The 19369-nt window shown below is 39.8% G+C and overlaps 1 protein-coding gene across 1 annotated transcript in view; it reads left to right on the top strand.

Annotated features, from left to right (window-relative positions):
* The window catches only part of tmem104 (transmembrane protein 104), a 56971-nt gene that overhangs the window by 8236 nt on the left and 29366 nt on the right, over positions 1-19369 (top strand). Inside the window, exons 6-8 of the mRNA XM_067616011.1 lie at positions 12-95; positions 9541-9640; positions 11236-11332. Coding sequence (XP_067472112.1) covers positions 12-95; positions 9541-9640; positions 11236-11332 — 281 coding nt within the window. The remainder of the gene's footprint in view (positions 1-11; positions 96-9540; positions 9641-11235; positions 11333-19369) is intronic.

A 19369-nucleotide genomic window follows, 5' to 3' on the forward strand; every position in this document is an offset into this window, starting at 1 on the left:
TGTTTTCACAGAGAGATCAGGAGGTCACGTCGATCATTTCGACATTGTCGAGCGGGTTGAGATGGGTCAGATGGCCTCCATGTTCTTCAACAAAGGTAAATGTTCTTCTTTCCTTTGGCCTCAAGCTTCTACTGTCACAGCTCATGATTCAATTAACTGCAGACACCACCTTCAATAGCCACATGTAACATTTATGGAGGAGCAGTGAAGGTTGTGTGGGATGGTTTTAATTTTTTTTTACACCTTTCATGTGCAATCCTCACAGTCACAACGGAAGGCTGCTGGATCTCTAATTGGATGTAATTATATATGGATAAATTGCCTTTGGTTGTAATTACCTGTTTGAGACCCCATCAAGGCTGTTAATCTCCCTGCTGTGCATGTGCGTGGGTGGAGGTACAACCTCCAAGGCTTCTACCTGAGTGATACGGGAGCTAATGAACCTTCTGCTGACTTGTTATGGCAAATTGAAAGCAGAATCCCACTCTCCTTGAACCGGAGACAAAAAAAAAAAAACCTTGCAGCTTTACATTCCTCATTCATATCAGCAACATTGTCCCCGGTCGTGTTCACATGCAGCAGCCACGTCTCCTCGTCTCCTCCCTCCCCCCTTTTTTTCTGCTTGAATTACACCGACTGGCTCCTCTTTACCAGATGTGAGTGACTCAACAGTCTGCAGCATCCCGGTTGTCAGTCTGCGGCGTCTCTGTTGTCGCAGGAATAAAGGAACAACAAAAGGTCAAAGCTCTGACAACATCATCTGTGCTGACATGTTGTGGCCTTCAGCTTATCAACACTAGGTGGAGCACTCGGCACACATGCGCTCACAAGCACAGCACACATCGACCGGGCTCATGTTCACACCCACACGTGTGAACGCACTCATGCATGCCGTCATGCAGCTCACGCTGTGAAAGCTGCAGTGTGCTCCCATCCATTCAGCCTCTTGTCACTCAGCTCGACTGTCCTGCCTGTTAAAGGTGAAGTGCTTAAAAAAAAAAAGAAAAAAAGAAATCTTTGCTGATGACCTTTCCCATCATGAAACACTGTGTGCAGGTGAGGCACGTGGAGGTATTGATTGGTAATAAGGAAATGAGTTTTCTCTCCTCTTCTCTCTCTCCCCATGCAATGGGAAAGCTGCCCAGGGACTCTAATCAGAAGTGAATTAGATAGGCACGAGTCCCAGCACATGGTGAACGAGGAAAAAGGGGAAAGGCAGCTCTTTTGTCTGTCCTGACAGCACCGACATGCTCAGTTTCTTCTTGCTACTTGTGTGAGACAAGTAATGAAATGAAACAGATAAGGCTAGGTACATCATTTAAAATTGTTCAAATCTAGTGCTGATATATTACCTCAATGCCAAAATGACATTTTTTTCAGTAACTAAAAATATAAACATGTTTAACAAAAGTTTTAAATGTTGCCTAAACACAAATAGCTGTACAAGAAGATAGCATACATAAAATGGGTTTTTAAATCAGGAACTGTCATCATCTAATTAAAGAATGAATAGGAAACAATTACAAATCTGACCGGACATTTAGTAAGATTAATTAAATAAGATTTTATTTGTATAGCACCCTTTTACAACAACATTACAAAGTGCTGTACAGGATAAAGATACAAACAATAAACAACATACATTTGTTGTATACAGAAAAATAAATTGCAGCCCCTTTGCAGGGAAGGCAAATCAGCAGAGATGGTTTGAGAAGTTTTTTAAAGCAGTTTACAGACTCAGCTAATCTAACAGAGTCAGGGAGATTGTTCCAGAGGGACGAGGCCCTAACGGCAAATGCACAATCACCCTTGGACTTGCGGGTATAAATAAGAGACCTTGGTCGGAAGAAATCTATTCTATATTTTATGGGAAGCCAATGAAGGGATGCGAGGATTTGTGTGATTTGAGATCTATAGTTGGTTTTGGTCATCAGTCTGACTGCAGCGTTTTGCACGAGTTGCAGGCAGGACAGGGCTGCTTGAGACAGGAGAAAAGAGTATTGCAGTAGTCAAGGCATGAAAAAATTGGGGTATAGATTAGTGTTAGCATTGATTTGATTTTAGTCAAAGATATACACCCAGATTTCTTGAGTAGGGTTTGACATTGGATGCCAGAGAGCAGAGTTTTCACTTCAGAGACAAACTTATTAGGACCAATTAGAAGAACCACGGTTTTATCTGAATCAAGCTGAAGGAAATCGAGTGATGTCCATTCTTTAATAACAGCCAGGCAGTCATGGAGGGTACCGATATTATATATATATTATATTATCATCTGGCTTAACTGAAAAATACAGATGTAATTGAACTGGCTAACAAGGTTGCCCAGAAGAAACATGTAAAATGAGAAAAGGATGGGACCGAGGATTGAACCCTGTGGGACTCCGCAGAGTATAGGGGCAGTTGAAGACGCAAAGTTGTCTATGACAACCTGAAACTTCCTGTTTGACAGATAGAACGAGAGCCAATTGAGAGCAGAGCCCGAGATACCTACCCACTTGTTTAGATGTATCAACCAAGATGGAGTGATCGATAGTATCAAAAGCAGCTGGTAAGTCAAGCAGGACCAGTTTTGAAACGTTTGCCATCGTCAGCCTGCTTGAGGATGTCATTTGTCACTCTCAGCAGTGTTGTATCCGTACTATGTTGGTGGTGAAAGCCGGTTTGAAATTTATTGAAAATATTGTGTCCTTCAATGACCTCAAAGAACTGCTGTGCAATGATTATTTTCGAGAATTTTGTAGATGAATGGTAGTTTTGAAATTGGTCTGTAGTTATTTGGTTGGGCTGGATCAAGGGCAGGTTTTTTTTTTTTTTAAACGGGTTGGACGCTCGCCATCTTAAAACCATTTGGAACACAGCCAGAGGTGAGAGAGAGATTAATAATGGAGAGTAGGCGAGGACCCAGGATAGGCAGGACCTCTTTAAGGAATTTGGGGGAGGGGGGGGGTTACATCTAAGGGGCAAGAGGAAAGACATGGGATGTGCAGAGAGATAGGGGAGGAAACAGACGAGAGTGTAGGACAGTAGAATGATGAATCAGAGGAAACAGTAGCATTGTTAAAATTAGATCGAATGTTATTGATTTTGTCAACAAAAGAAGACAAAAAAATTTCAGTCTACTGGGGAGGAGGCAGATACAGAAGGTTGGGCAAGGTTTACAAGCCGGTCAGTGGAGGAGACGGATGCCAATGGTTTGATGCCAACTTTTAGTATTTGCTGGTTTTTGTCACTAAAACAGCAAAGAGTAGTCATTGATTATGAATCGGTGAACTATTTTGATAATTGGTTAATTTTTTGTCATTTCACAAAGCCAAATTCTCCCTCATACCAGCTTCTCAACTGTGGGGATTTGTTGCTTTTCTTTGTCATATATGATATTTGACTGAATCTCTTGGGATTGTGGACTGTTTCAGACAAAATAAGACATCTGAAGATATAATCTTGGGCTTTGGGAAACGACGAAGGGCATTTTTCTCACTATTTGACATTTCATAGATTAAACAGTTAATAGAATAATAGTAAAAATAATCAGCAGGTTAATCAACAATGATAATAATCATCAGTTGCGGCCCTGCAGAGCCATTATTCAGTGTAATCTGTGTTTTTTTTAATGTTTCTAAATATTTTATTAGTCCACAGTGATTACTTTTCTTGGAGAGCACTTTATCACTGCTGCATTTGTTGTTGGGCTTAATGGGTGACTTAATTAGTGTCAGTAAAGTTGCAGACTCAGTGCCAGGTGCGAGCGCTTACAGAAGGGATTCTGACACTTGACCCTGGATGACCTCTGCATGCTCGGGCTAATGGTATTTAATCTAAAAGCATGTAAATCTAATTAATGAACACAAATTATTTAAAGTTAAAAATTCTACCATCAGTCATCTTCCAAGAGAATTGCTGTGCAGTTTGTTAGAAGTGACAATTTAATCCAAACAAACTCCTAAACAAAACTCAATTGCAAAAGCTTATTTGGTGTGAAGAGACAGATGTTGATGTCTGATAATCAGCAGTTCCTGTTTCTTGGAAAGCGAAGCAAAACAAAATCAACACAGAGCAAACGGCAGTCTGGACTGACGGTTGTATCCAGCGCTGTCTTCGTGTTATTCACTGACATGAAGAGCAGGGAGGTAAATAACAAGCAACAGTGCAAACAAGTCCATTATGCCTCGCTGAAGTTCCAGGACATTAAAACTGTTTTAACACCACCTCCTCAGTCCTCACAAGACAATAAACTGTAGGCGTTACTGCACATTTTTCTTTCTTTCCCTGCACGTTTGCTGGCAATTAACACACATCTCTCCTACTGTTGAAGAGGCACTCTTAGAGGGCATTTGACTTCCTCCCGAGCTAAACTGACGTGGCAGCAGCAGCGGCGGCAGCAGCAGCGGTAAGGCAGGCTTGGAATAAGGCCATGGGTATCGTATCAGCCTGACCCGCAGTCACTGACAGGAATGTTGATGGGGGGGCTGGTTTATCTGCACCACTGTGGAAAGGTGTTACTATAACCTTCACATTGATGATTTGAAAGTTGATTAGAAGGCGACTTTGGCTAAAGTCACAAAGAGAGAGAGAGACTAAACAGAGTGCTGTCCTTGAATCAGCATCTCGTCTCAGCTTTTCTTACCTCTGTGATGCGACGTGGCGGTTAACATGGCGGCTGTGCAAACAGCAGGATTGTTTCTTCAACGTGAGCCGCCCTTCCCCTGACATACGGAGGACCATGGCGACGAATACTAATTTACTCAGCTGTAACCTGGGCTTCTGCCTTTTTAATGAGAGCCAAACATGTGCACATTCATTTTTAATACTTGAGTGACTTTTACTTAAATGTCATATTTGTGCATTGAGAACACTGGCGAAAATGAAAATCAGGAATCGCCTGTGCCACGGAGAAGATAAATGGACATGTTTGCTTTAGCTTGCAGCCCAATCATTTTCCATAAGCCGCTGCTACATTAGCTTCCTGTGTCAGCTTTGTAAAGGATGCACTTTAATTTCCGGGGGTTTGTTATAATAGCTAACCGCGACCAACCCAGCAGATCAATATCACAAGTTTAGTCCGGGAAGAAAGCTCGCTACACCAAAGCTTAATTTGTCTCTTAAAATGAAACCAAGCAAGCTTTGCTGTAACTAATAACTTACTCAGACCTCTGCTCTGTTTTCGTGATGGGCCGAGGTGTATCTACAACTGTAGAGCAGAGCACATTTCATATGATAAATGCTTCAGCAGGAAGCTCATGTCTGGCTCAGAGCCTAAAGGAAATAAATCCTTCGAAGCTTAAACAAGAAATGGAAAAAGGCATTAGCGGCTCAAAAGTTTTTGGCATCATCAGTGATAGTAAAGCTGAAAAGATTTGTCAAATAATCCATTAGTTGACTGGCGGATGATTAATCTGCAACAATTTTTGATTATTTATGAATAGTTTTACTAATTTTTAATTGTAAAAATGCCAAACATCCAATGGTTCCAGCTGGCGATTGGTAGAATAAAACAAGCAATTTGAATACATCACTTTGAGCTCTTTGGAGGTTCATTTTTCACTATTTTCTTACAGTTTATAGTCAAAAGAATCAATTGAGGTATTAATCAACAGTGTTTGAAGTCCTAAATGATAGAATTATCACTGTGTTGTATTTCTCTTACTACTGACTGTTGTCAGATGTATACTTATAAGATTTGAAAGTCTTGCTATAATGTACAATACAGTACATCCCACTCTCAAGGTAATCTCATTGTAATTGGCATGGCTGCTCTTAATGGTCAATAAAGCAGATATATTGTAGAAAATTGCCATTACAGAGTTTGTCTATTAGAGAGTGTTGACAGGTTTATTATGTAAGTGTCCTGCTCAGTACATATCTCGGCTACAACTCTTTAAACGACACATGTAAAAGGATCTTTATTAAGATTTACCTGCTGTTCAGACCTTTGGGTAACAGCCCACACCTCTAGTTTTTCCCAGCGATTCAAACTGTCGCGGTGTTGTGCTCACTGACGTCTGATTCGCTCATTGGAAGAACAACCAAGCCAATCAGAGCTTTGTAGGTGTAAATGGAAAGATAAGAGTCATCCTCCTGCGCCAGACCAAGAAAAAACACTTCTTTTCCCACTGAAAAGGATGCTGACGTGACGGAAATATTGGCTTTTACCAATTAGTTAGGGAAAAAACCTTCAAATATTGATATCCGTATCTGCCTGTCTGTCTCTAGATGTAAACAAAAAGTGATTTAATTATTAATTATATAAATGATTGAGTTGTGATAAAGAGATTCAGTCTAATATTACCCTTGTCACTGCATCATCATTTCTCTACTCTCCACTGTCCTATTTACTTATTTTTAGAGACGTATCGTTAATGGCGTTGCTGCCTGCAGGTGTGGCTCAATTTACATTTTTTAATTTTATGGATGTCTATAATCTCACTTCATCATCAAAAATCTCAGACTAACATTCCCCAAAGAAGCAGAATTTGAGTTATAAGGAGAGAGGAAGGTTAATGAGGTGAATCTCAAAGTTAAAATTTACTTTATTTTATCATTGTCATTTGTGACAAAACACCATTAAAGCGGGAGAGTTTGTCCTTACAGGAGATTTCACACCAGTGAGAGGTCAACGCTAACTTTTTAGAAAACAATAATTAAAAGAGCATATTTTCCTTTCCCTGATGTGATTTAATGTATACTATGAAATCTCTAAATACAGTGCTATGTCTTTAAACTACTTTAAATCTTAAAACTGGCTTTCCATATTGTGCGCTCAACTACTTTTTTTTCTGTAGCTGCTCACATAGAGGCTGTCAGGTCTGCTGTCAGTCAGAAGCAGCGCGGTGATGGATATATATGCGTTTCACAGCTACACGAGAGGCCGGGCTCCTACGTGAAGACCCATTTTACAGCCTTTTTGCCTGTGGCTCTGGGTAATTGGGAAATATTAGTTACAGTTCTGTGAAGGCCTGCATCCCTGTGGTCATGCAGCGCCTCTCGCCTTGCTATCGCTTACTGACAGTGGCAGCAGAGTTTACGCCCTGTTTCTGCTATCTGCCACCGAGCTGCTAATATGCCTCATCCATGTTGGGCCATAGGAGACATTACGTAGCATAGACGGATTTGTTTCTAGTCAGAAACATGAGGGGAAAAGATTGAGAAAATTAATTTTCCCTCCTATTAAACCTTAAAACATATGCCAGTTTCTAACTCTTCAACATCATATTCCATCATACTGCTTCAGTGTGATACTTGCTCAGTTGCTCCAGTACAAAAGTTTACTGTACTTTGTATGTCAGGATACACTAAAATTATTACAAAGGTTGTTTTGTGTTGATGTACCTGCACTTTACAAGTATACAGGTAACCAATCCAAGAATCCCCCCAAAAGCAACCAATCTTGTCAACATATTACGTGCTTTTACTCATAACGCATGTATGTGTAATTCAGTTTTATTTTCAATACACATACAGCCATACCACATACACATTCTAGTAGCCAAAGATTGGCAGATTAAGAACAGGTAAAAAAAAAAGAAGACAAATCTGACAAGACATTCATTTCACTAAAGCTGAGATAACGTAAAAATAGTGCAAGAAAGATTGAAAACTTTTTAAAAATGCGTGTTGAAAAAGGAAAGTGTTTATTTCTTTTGGGGATGCTTTACGACTGTACTGGAGAGATGCCAAAAATACGGAGGTCACTTTGTTAATCAAGGATTCCTCCAGTATTTGTTTGTGTTCTGATGAATCTGAATACCAGCTGATTTAATCTGTCAAGTCTGGGCATTTCCTCAAAGGTGTTCATGGTGTTGTGGCTGATTGTGCACACTAAAAGTGACAGAACTAGTTGTGTAGAGAGAAGAGAGCCTAAATCCTGCTAAGTTTTACACGTCTGCACATCTTTACAGTTGGTGCATGAAGAGGGTGTAATTGTTTTGGAAAGTGGACCGGACTGAGAGGGAACTAGCGAAAGGCAGAAATGGTGAAAGCTGATTTTCATGTTAACAGTCAAAAAGTACAAATGAAAGCTTTGGGTTTATGTCACCCTGCATTTTAATGCCACCAGATAGAGAATTCATTTTCAGACTATTGATTGAATTGAAATGAACAAGACTGAAACGTAAACTTTTCAAATCAGTTCATTGATTCACATCCAATCTGGGTTAATGCTTTTATTTGTTTAATTTGAAGTTAGTTTCAAAATTAAACAGTGCATTACTTACTTTCACACAAAACTAGTAAAATTTTCCGTGTCACGTAGAGCTGCAACTAACAGTTATTTTAATAATATAATATAATATAATATAATATAATATAATATAATATAATATAATATAATATAATATAATATAATATAATATAATATGTTAATATATTATAAAATGGCTTGTTTTGTCAACCAACAGTCCAAAAACCAAAGATATTCAATTCACAATGATCTAAAATAGTGAACAGCAGCAAATTCTCACAATTGAGAAGCTGGAAATGGAGAATGTTTGGCATTTTTTGCTAGTTTGATGATTTGCTAGTTAAATGATTAGTTGATTGTCAAAATAGTTTTTCTGGCAATCGATTTCTTTTTGTTCTTGTGTTACTTTTGAGTGGAAGCTTTAACTTATAAATTGAGAAACCTCCTCAAATGTGGTGTGCCAATTTAGGCCAAACCTCCATTCGTGGCAGTATAGAACAACACAGTTAATGTTTATACACACTTCCTGATCAATTTTCCAAGAAAATAGCATATTGGTGGAAGGGCAGCAATAAAAAAAACCCACCAAAAGTCTGTAATGTTTGATTCTGTTGTGAAACAGCTTTTTTTACAACAGGATGAACGGCTGTTTATTGGGCTACAAGCTCCTCGTGTTTTCAACTTCTATCTCGGCTTAATTTAACCGTTCGATAGGCGCCCTCGGCCCTTAATTCATAAAAGAATCAGTGTAGCCCGTAAAGCCGCATATCTGTCACTTTTTATTTCTTTTTAATGGACTCTATGCTCTCATTTCCTTGGCAGTGATGAATTAGCTGATAGGTCCAGTTGGACTGTTGAACCCCCTTTTCTGAGAATCCAAGAGCATGATGGATGTGTGGTGCACCGTGATGATCTGTCCGCTGTTGAAAGCTCTCAATCTTGGCTCGGCAAAGGCAGCCGGGACGGGCCTGCGAGTCGGCCGTGTGGATGAAGAGAGAAGGGGGGGGGTAGATGGTTAAAGAGGTTGTCGCTGTGGAGAGTAAAGGCTGATGAGGAAAACTTCCTCTGTGGAGTGATTAGTTTTTTAATTACTGCTATTAATATTGGACCAATAAGATGTGCCGCTAACGCACAGGCTGCTGCTAGAGATGACGCCGTAGTGGTTAAGTTTGACACACAAGGTCCATCAACAATTGGAGGTTTGGACGGCTGATAAAAAGATGAAAAATGTGTTTGCTTGTTACCTTGGGGCCTCACGTTACGTCATAACCGTGCAGATTTTCTTCACAATCATGTAGACGAACCTGTTGCACGATAATGAGTCATTCATATCTTGATCTTTTTTGTTTTTTGTCTTTCAGTCGGCGTCAATATGTTCTACATCTGCATCATAGTGTATTTGTACGGAGACCTGGCCATCTACGCAGCAGCCGTGCCTATATCGCTAATGGAAGTTGCCTGGTAAGTCCAATATACTTAATTTATCACTTTCATTCTCAGTTTTATTGTGAGATAAAACTTATATAGAGATGGATTTTATAGATGACCTTCTTGAAGAACTTTTGGAACATTTGCTATTTTCCGATTTGGCAAGACAAAGCACATCCGTCCTCATCTTATTGGCTCCTCTGCCCACACATTTTTGGTCCCTTTTGTCACCTTCTGAACTCCGGAGTAAGACAATAAAGCTTTACTGACAGAGGCCTTTAGGCCTGCTGACCTCTTACTGGTGCTCCAGGCGTCTGAGTCATGTTGACTTGCTTCCAGATAGATTTTTATTGCAAGCCTGTTGGGCGGTCTGAATACGATATTTCATATAGGTACAGACTTGCCCTCCAGAGCCTGGACCACAGAAATAGCCATTGTCCCCTTAACGCTGTTCTAGTGGGATGATATCAGGGTGGTGACAATTAAAGTTTCTGACAGTGATGTTTTTGATAGTTTCAGGCAGTTCCAAAAAACTTTCATTTCCAAATAAAGAACAATACCTTGTATGACCTTTGATCAAACTGAGAATTTCTATTTTATCTTAATTACTTTCTCTGACGTTAATGTTTAGAGTAAACCAAGATCCTCACTGAGCCGGGTAAATATGAAAACACTGCTTACGCATCCAATTAACATTTTCATAAAGATCTTTATCTACACTGAAATGTCTGAACTACTTCTTTGTCCTCTTTCGGTTGGCAAACAACAAAGTTAGGTTGGTCTGCTGGTTAAATCACTGTTCTGCCCCTCTTCCCTCTCTTCCCTCCGTCCCTTGGTGTGGACGGATTGGTGATGTTTTCAAAGCCATACTACAATATTTGCACAGAGCCAGACCCTAATCAGACAGTTATTCATGTTTTTGTCCGTCCAACTCGAGCCCCAAATCAAACAAAACAAAAAAACACACTGAGTTGCTTTTTATTTATTGGCTGCCAGCTTGCTTTTGGCTGAGCAGGGATATACTATGGTGGTGCACTGAGAGACTGAGATCTGATCTTTCATCAAAAAAAGACAATAAGTTAATAATACTTCAACTTTACCCTCCACAAGTATTTGGAAAAAACTTTTGATTCCGCATTCAGCCACTTTTTCCTGCTTTGTTGAATGAACTCATAACGGTTCAATCGTAGTATAAATTTTGAGTTTCAATATATAAACTGTATCCTCTTCTAATTGTTGTGACAAAGCAGACTTACCACATCCTGTCCTGAGGCGCAGCACGCTGCCTTATCGTATTAAATTCTCCTCCACTGTGATCTAAACCTTACTAACCTTCCAGCAAGAATAAAAGTGAGATGTAACTGAGACTTCAAAAGCAGTTTGCTTTGTCCAAAGGCACAAACTGCAGACTTCTTGGAGGCATGAGCAGAGCCGGATGATTTTAGTAAAGCTCCGTCGACAATGATAGTTTTAGTTTTCACAGCGACGGCTTTTTCTTCATCTGATTCACCTGATTGTGCTTTTCATGATATTTTGCACCAGACATTTTACATTACAAGTTGTAAGGTGTCACAATGTTGGGGTGAAACTTAAAGCTCTGTCTGTTTGTGTGGTTGTTTCCTGTGCAGTGGAAACCACTCGTGCAGCGCTGGAAGTGTGAAGTACAACGATACAGACCCGTGCTGGGGTTCTGTCACGAGGAAAGACGCGTACCGGGTGTTTCTGGTAAGTGTTGGTTCCTCATTTACCTCCCAAGTAAGTTTGCAGAAGTTATCAAACATCCTTTTAAGTCCTGGGAACTAAAGTTAGATCCTGGACCATAAACTACTTTCATAATTCTGTATGGATATCTCTCAGAACTCATAAAATTTATGACGGAAATAATGTTTAAAATGCAGACTCATCAGTTAGTAGTAGAGCTGCAAAGACAGAAGATTAATTGGCAACTATTTTGATCATCGATTAGTCCATTTATTGTTCGTTTTAGTCATATTTTAAGCAAAAAATGCCAAAATTTAACTCTTTTCAGCTTCTCAAATGTGATGATTTACTGTTTTTTTGGTCATACATGGTAGTAATAGTGTCTAAATAGTTGCAAATAATAGAATAATGAACATCTTTGGGTTTTGGACTGATAGTCAGAAAAAAACAAGACATCTGAATAGGTCACCTTTGACTCTGGGGAATTGTAATGGTAATTTTTCACTATTTCTCTCACATTTTATAGAGCAAACAATTGATTAATTACCTAAGCTGTAAAAGAGTGGAAAGCTTTGATTGGTTGGGATCCAATGTATAGTCTGCTATGCATGAATTTATGACTCATGATTGCCTAATCTGACACAGTGATCATCTCTAAAGACCAAAATATGTTGTAGCTGATTCTGGCATTACAGATCCTGTGGGCCGCTCAATTATAAGTCAATTATAAGATTGACAGTACAACTTTCTGAAGTTCCTACACTTAACTGTTTACCTGTTCACAAAGATAAGCTTGAAATAGATGAGGATTGTTGAGTACAGCCTCTTTTCACAGGGGAAAGGTGATAAAACCGGTGCTGTCTTTTTAACAATATACTTTTGGTCCGAGTGGCCCAGCTGAAACCTAACTGCAGACATCAGATGCTTTCATCTCCTGTGTGAACAAGGTGTAACGTGCCAAAACCTCGCCTGCATTTCTGTCAGATTGGGCTCTGACAACATTTTTGGTCCTCTGAGTCCTTCTCTCACTCAAATCTCCCCTGACACCCCACCTCTGCAGCCCACAGGCGGAGTGTGGTGTGTGCGTGTGTGTCCTTGAATTGTTAAGCGAGCCAAACTCTGTAATTTTCACCGGAGCTTTAACTTTGCACAGCGACAGTGATAGATGTGCTGATCTCCTGCTGTATAATTTCTCAGCCTCCCTCCCTCTCTGTTCTCTCTCTCTCTCCTCCTTATCCTTGCTTATATTTTAATGGAATGATCCAACCCCAAATAATTTGCCAATAAATTAACTTTTTACCCCTTTATCTGCTATTGGATAATCCTCTTACTGTATGTAAGCAAACTGAAACAATGCTGATTTGTAATCTCCGGCCAATTTGTTTACACTTGCACTTTTGCAGACTAATTTCCAGGTTTCATCATGACCGCCCAGGGAAATAGATATGTAACGCCAAAAATCATTTTCACCAGTGAACACTTGACAAATACTGACTTTTCTCTCCAACAATATCGATACTCAATATTAGCGTATTGATGTCTGGGACTGCCGAGTGGAGACATTCGTACACCAATGTTCCCATTAAGCCTGTGCAGTTTGTAATTGTGTATTATTATGTTCACCTTGTCTAATACATATATCATACACTGTTTCTGCTGTAGGATTACTGGCGTTATGTAATTTGTTCACTGAGTGTAATTACAAGCTTCTACATCTCTTTACCAAACCGTTTCACCTGTTTGTAGCTCTCTTACGGTCAAAACTGACCCGCTAAACAACGTAACTCTGCTTCACTCCAGCTGCTAGTAGTATAGTTTGTCTTTAAGTTCAGACTGTTTTCTGAGTCATTCTCCTTTATCAAGCTTTGTTAAACATGTAATGAAAACAAGTGGACAATGTCTAAATCTGCTTTTTTAGAAAGAAATCTCTTGGTAATGTTAGCTAACCATGAATGTCATTGTCAACACTTTCAGTGTCACTGTAAAAGTTCCTACCACTGCCTTTCACTTTATAATAAATGCATTTATTTTGGAGCGTGCAAGAAGTATCAGTGGTAGCTTTACATATTTTAGTTAACCACAACAAATGAATGGAGCAGAACAGAAATCTGTGTTTAATGTGGATCTGCTTATTGTCAGTTTCTGCACTGATACAGATCCAACTGCTCAGATGCGTCGCTACTGACAATTAAGTTTGTAAAAAAAAAAAGTAATATTTTCTATAGAAATGATTGAAATGTGATGCATTGGTCACATGGACCTTCTCATCATTATCTCAAAAAATAACCTTAATGTTAAAGTTTTATTCTGTTATCTATTATCTAGTATATTTCATAAACATTAACCTCATTTTGCATGGTATGTATTAGCACTTGTAGACAAATTTTATAACCTATATTGTTAAGATTTTATTTGCTTGGTCTCATAATTTGGCTTTTCTAATTTAGCTTTGTTAGCTGGTAGTCGTGCAGTTTGTCACGATTTAAATGTTCATTATTTATCCATTAAATTCTCTTATTTTTTGTCCTGGTGACCTTCCTTTGAATACATCAAAAATGATTGAGCTGTGATAAAACATTCAGCAGGTCCTGTTAGCTTACAGTACAGTGGGTAGACTGTCTCTTCACTCCACTGTGTCTGGGCCTTTACAGGGCAGAGGCTCTGGCCTAAAGACACAGCCCAGACTCTGAATGATGAGTCTAAATAATTGACTATCTCTTCCCAGCCAACGGCTCTTATCAGCTGTGCTGTGCCCTGCGGAAAGAGCTATCAAAACCTTGCCCCACCCAGGATCCACCTGGGCTCCTTTGTTTACGTTTCGAGCAGATCCGCAAGGACAAGATGCCCTTCTTCCCTCCACAGTACTGAACTGAGTGTCACCATTTCCACTCAGGTCTTCCAGGGGGACTTCAGTGAAGCCATGCTCAAAATTGCTAGCTGCAAAAAAAAGAAAGAAAAGTTGTTGACATCTAATTCTGAACTCTTTTCTCTTTTCTAAAGGGTGCGTTGGTTTGACTGGAGTTTGGAATATCTGAGTTTGTGTCTCACTGACAGTTTTGGTTGTTTTAAAGAACAATAATGTCTTTAAAGCAAGATGTTGTCTTGTTCCAGCTAAGTGATCTGTAAAGTCACTGTAATTCCTCCTGATCCTTCCATCCTGAAGGAGTCACAGGGTGATTTATGAGTTATTAGAAGACAAATACAGCAGTAAGATTGAAACTGACATCGAATAAAGCATCTAGAAATAGCAAAGCATAGGCGTTCACAGAATTGAAACGAGTCTTGCCCTCACTTTCGTGTTTGACAACAATCTCGGAGCAAACTGTGAATGAGTCCGACTATGAATGTGAAGCAGGCACTTCTTGCACCACAAAAACATCCCAATCTGAATAAAGAGGAAATAAATGTACATGGAGGCGGGGGGGGGGGGTTCTCAACCCCATTTTTAGGTTACACTTAAAGAATTACATGTTGTCATGCCATTTTGGCTAATTATTATTATTATTGATATATTGCAAACCTATTTGAGTTGGCATTAAACAATGTTTTATTCTACTTTTATTTAATTTGAGCTGTATGTGGTCATGTGTGGGGTTAGGGTTAGGGTTAGGGTTAGGGCCAGGGTTATGGTTAGGGTTAGGGTTAGGGCCAGGGTTAGGGTTAGGGTTAGGGTTAGGACCAGGGTTAGGGTTAGGGTTAGGACCAGGGTTATGGTTAGGGTTAGGGTTAGGGTTAATGTACCCCAGTGGATGCCTGTAGCGGTGTAGCCAGTTGCTTGTGTCCAGGGGATTCATTCTGGGTGATGCCATGAGACGTTCCTGCAGACATAACATTTTTTTTTTAGAGTTTAGAAAATGATGAGAGATTAAAGAGCTGCCTGATTATGGTGTTGCTCTAAAGTGCTTTAATCCCTGTGTGGGTGATTGGTGTTAGTAGAGGCAAAGAGACAGTAAAGGGTGGTTGATGTCAGAGTGATTCAGTCAGAGGGAATGGTTGTATTGATAGACAGAGGCTCTCTCCCTTGTGAGTCCTGCAGGATAAATTGTCCACACGAGTTCAGAAGCTTTCATTCACTCCTTTCCTTCTACTGTACTTTACTTTTGACTTAACAACCCGTGGATGTTTGCAGCATCTGTCTGTCTGGATTTTGAGAATGAATAGCGGCCACAGTGGTCACATCATCAATTAATGTTTTCATTATTTTTCCTATTAATTGAAAACTGTATGGCATATGTAAGGTGCTGCCTTAAAGTCTTTTTTTTGTCCAATAGTCCAAAGTAAATATCTGGTTTACAATGATATAAAACTGAAAAAAGCTGCAAGTCTTTAAACTTTATAAACGATAGCAAGTGAAAGTTTTACTACACAATCAATTAATTATCTGAACTGTTGCTGGATCATTTTCTGTCAATAGACTAATCGACTAATAGACTATTTTCAGGACTTGGCTGCATCATTAAAAACAGACAGTTTAACAGCCAGGCTTCTAACAGACCTTCCTGTCTTTGACCTTAATTGGTAGCGTCCCCTCTGTCTGGATTTTCTGTGTGAATCTCTTCAACAGTTTCGCAAAGTTTCCCCCCAGACGGCTGCTCTGTAGCGATCGGGGTCGCTTTGTTTGTAGTGGACAACAGATTGTGGGTTATTTTTAGGTTTGAGAACAGCTGTCCCTGTACAGATGACTAGACCTTTACCAGCAGCACTACGGTGATGAGGAGGAGGGATGAGGAAAAGTGAGAAAAACACTCTGTCGGAAACCTGCTTCAGTTCATTTTTTGAGTCTCTATGCTATTTGTAATCCGCTGATAATCACTTCAACCTTCATTCCAACAGTCTGGTGTTTTTCTTCAACCTGTTGCTCCCAGTTTCTTGGGCTCCCTACAGATCGCATGGCCCTTGTTTCTCACTTTTAACACTCGGAGGGCACGATTGAATTTAGCGTGTTTGCAGGCATCACAGTTTCTGTTTTAGCTCCGACACCTGGGGCACGTTCCTGCATCATGTGTCAGTCAGATCAACTGAATGTCATTCTTGACACTGACTCTCAGCCTGGGGAGATTGTGGGATATAAGTATTATTTACACAAAGTTAAATTAGCTGAATTCTGCCTGATCTTCATGGCAATCTATCCACTATTGTCACGATTAATTTTACTCATTGCTCAAAGGCTACAAGCCACAAAAAGAGTGGTATTGATATTGTAATACACATCAAACTCCTATTATAGTGGGCATTGTCATTTTTATAAACACCTCAGTGCTGAATTCACAAAGAGACAGACTAATTACTCCATGATGAGGCCTGAAGCACCCGGTTTATATTTCATCAGGTCAGATCTTTGACTTAATCAGTATTGACTTCACACATCACCGCTATCGACTGCGGAGATGTCACGACGGCCGTTTTCTTCATCCGAGGTTCTGAAAGCTCTTAAGAAGAAGAACAGTTGACCGTAATTTGATCTGCCGCTGATTGATTCTCATGTTCAGCGCCCGACTGAGAGCTTTTCTTCCCGTATATCTACAGTATTTGTCGGCTCTGTGGGTGTGAAAAGGAGATGATGGAGACCATTGCATAACAGAACACCCAGTGTTGATCCTGGCCCCTTTTTACCCAGCTGTGATTTGAAAAGATTAAGCGACCGTGGCAACAGTGGGGTCTTTCTGGGTTTTTTTGTTCAGCTCCAGCAGAGATTCCTGAGACCTCAATTAAACTTCTCTGTCCTTGATTGTCCCCCTGCTAAGTTTTCTTTTTGAATATCATTTGCAGCGCTGTGGTGGGCTTTATAACAGTGTCTATTCAAGCAGTGGTTGGTACACTCTACCCTGCTGGACAGCCAGTACAATTTTAAAAGGCTGATTTATTGTTCTCCCAGTATGTGGAAAGTGATGGAAAATCAATGCGGTATATGAGCTCAAAGGCACTTCATGCTTACACTGCACTGTTCAACCTCTTATCTTCATGCAGATGTTTCAATTACAGTTTGTGTCTATTGAGCCGTACACTGTCTCATGTATCGAAATAAAAAATAATTTGAAGCACAGCGAAGTTGTTGCTCGTCCCCTAGGAGTTCAGAAATGACCCGCGTTGCCACTTTCCTCAATACAGAGCTGACTGATGAATTAACTGACTAATAAAGATTTATTCCAGGAGGAATTTCAGTGACCTTGATGCCTGTTCCCTGTAGAGGCCTCCATCATCTCTTTGTCTTTTTACCGTAGTGTTTTTTACCCTGTTACACACAGTTGACAGCACACATATAAGATATTTATGTCTAGTTTCAGTTGTTAAGCTAACAGAGGAAAGGTTGATACAAACAATAGAGTGAAGGAGGAAGTCTGGTGTATTGAATTGAGTTTTTATGTGTTATGGGATGTTGTCTAATTTGGCATCTGTTTTCTAATGTGATAGAAGAGCCAAACTATTACTTCTCTGGATAACAGCTTTGTCCAGTGTGTGTTGATGATGGTTTGTTGATGATACAAGACACTACAAATGGTTGTAGTATAGTTGTTTAACTTGTCATCAACTGTGTTTAATCTGGATCTTTTTCTGAGTGGCATATTCTTTAAATCTTGTACAGATACCAGTTCAAACTGGGCAGAAAACTAACGTTTAAAATGAAGAACAAGCTTCAGGACACACTAGTGAAGATATTTTGTAGCACTGGTGACTTTGGCACCCAGAGAAGGTTTCAAAGTCAGTAAAACTTTTAAGGAAAACTTATTGTCTTAGTTCTGGACATATTTTTTTTTTGTACTTGCCAAAGTAATTGCTGAGATCTGGTAACATGGTGAAATAATAAAGTCTGGTGAGGTTTAAGAACACTGGCAGTCAGATTATGAAACGGGTTGTAAAGAAGACAACAGTTTATCCCACATTGTCTAACTCTCTTTTAAGGTGCAACCAAAAGTGACTGCACCTGAAATGTTGGTAATAATAATAATCCTTCATTTTCACAGGAAAACTAATAACAATGGTAAAAATACAGATGGTCAAAGTTGAAGCAGGAAGTGGGTCTGTTATGCTTCCCAAATAATGCTTTCCAACAGTTAAATATTTAATTTCAAGAAGCAAGAAGATAAAAAAAATACATATTCACTCTATTTTCTTAGAATTACAGTCTGTCTTAACCAGTAGCTAATATATCCTTGACCTTCTCAAACAGCAGAAGTTTTGAACTGTGGTTTCTGAAGCCACATTTTTCCTCCTCCAAGCTCATATCATTTAAGTACCAATATCAGAATAGCTATATTAAATGATAAAGGTACTTAGGAGAAGGCTCGACCTCAATCGCCATCCCACAGATCTACTACACTTGGCAGAAACACTCCGGTTCGATGTGTACAGTAAGGAGGTATACTGTAGTCCTGTGGCGGCGACTTCAGGGCTGGAGCTGTGGGGAGATGACAGTGCAGATGGTTTAATAGAGATTATCGCAGCAGGAAGAGGTGTTTGAGCTGCGATCCACAGGAGGGGAGTCCACTCCACACAACAGCAGGAAGCTGTATCAGAGCAGCGGATCAGGACGCGGAGGGGGGGGAAGCACGAAAGCTGCTGGCGCTGGAATGAGAGCTGGTGACTGGAGACGAGGGAGCAGTTGTCAAGGAGACACAGAGGTCGAGGAGAAATAACTTGGTTGTTTGGATTTATTTAGTTGTTCAGGCCATTTTGTTTTAGGGTTAGGGTTAGGGTTGGGTTAGGGTTATGGTTGGGTTAGGGTTAGGGTTAGGGTTATGATTAGGGTTATGGTTGGGTTAGGGTTAGGGCCAACAAAGTGGCAGTTTGGTGTGTGTTGCATACATGGATGTACTTAATGCCTGCTATTATAACGTTATCGCGTACCGTTTATCTCACCTTATCATCTTTTATACATATCCTACTTTTTCTACATGGTTCTGGGGGAATTACTATGTTTCCAACAGCTAAATATTTAAGTTTAAGGTGATTGTTTTTTTTAAAGTTATACAGGTATTTGTATGCATCTTCTTTTGGAGGGTAAGAGAAAACATATTTGTCCCTTTACTGCTTTAACAAGGTCTTTCATCGTGATTTTTTTTG

The sequence above is a fragment of the Thunnus thynnus genome, chromosome 17 (genome assembly GCF_963924715.1).
Source record: "Thunnus thynnus chromosome 17, fThuThy2.1, whole genome shotgun sequence".
In the NCBI taxonomy this organism is placed as follows: domain Eukaryota; kingdom Metazoa; phylum Chordata; class Actinopteri; order Scombriformes; family Scombridae; genus Thunnus; species Thunnus thynnus.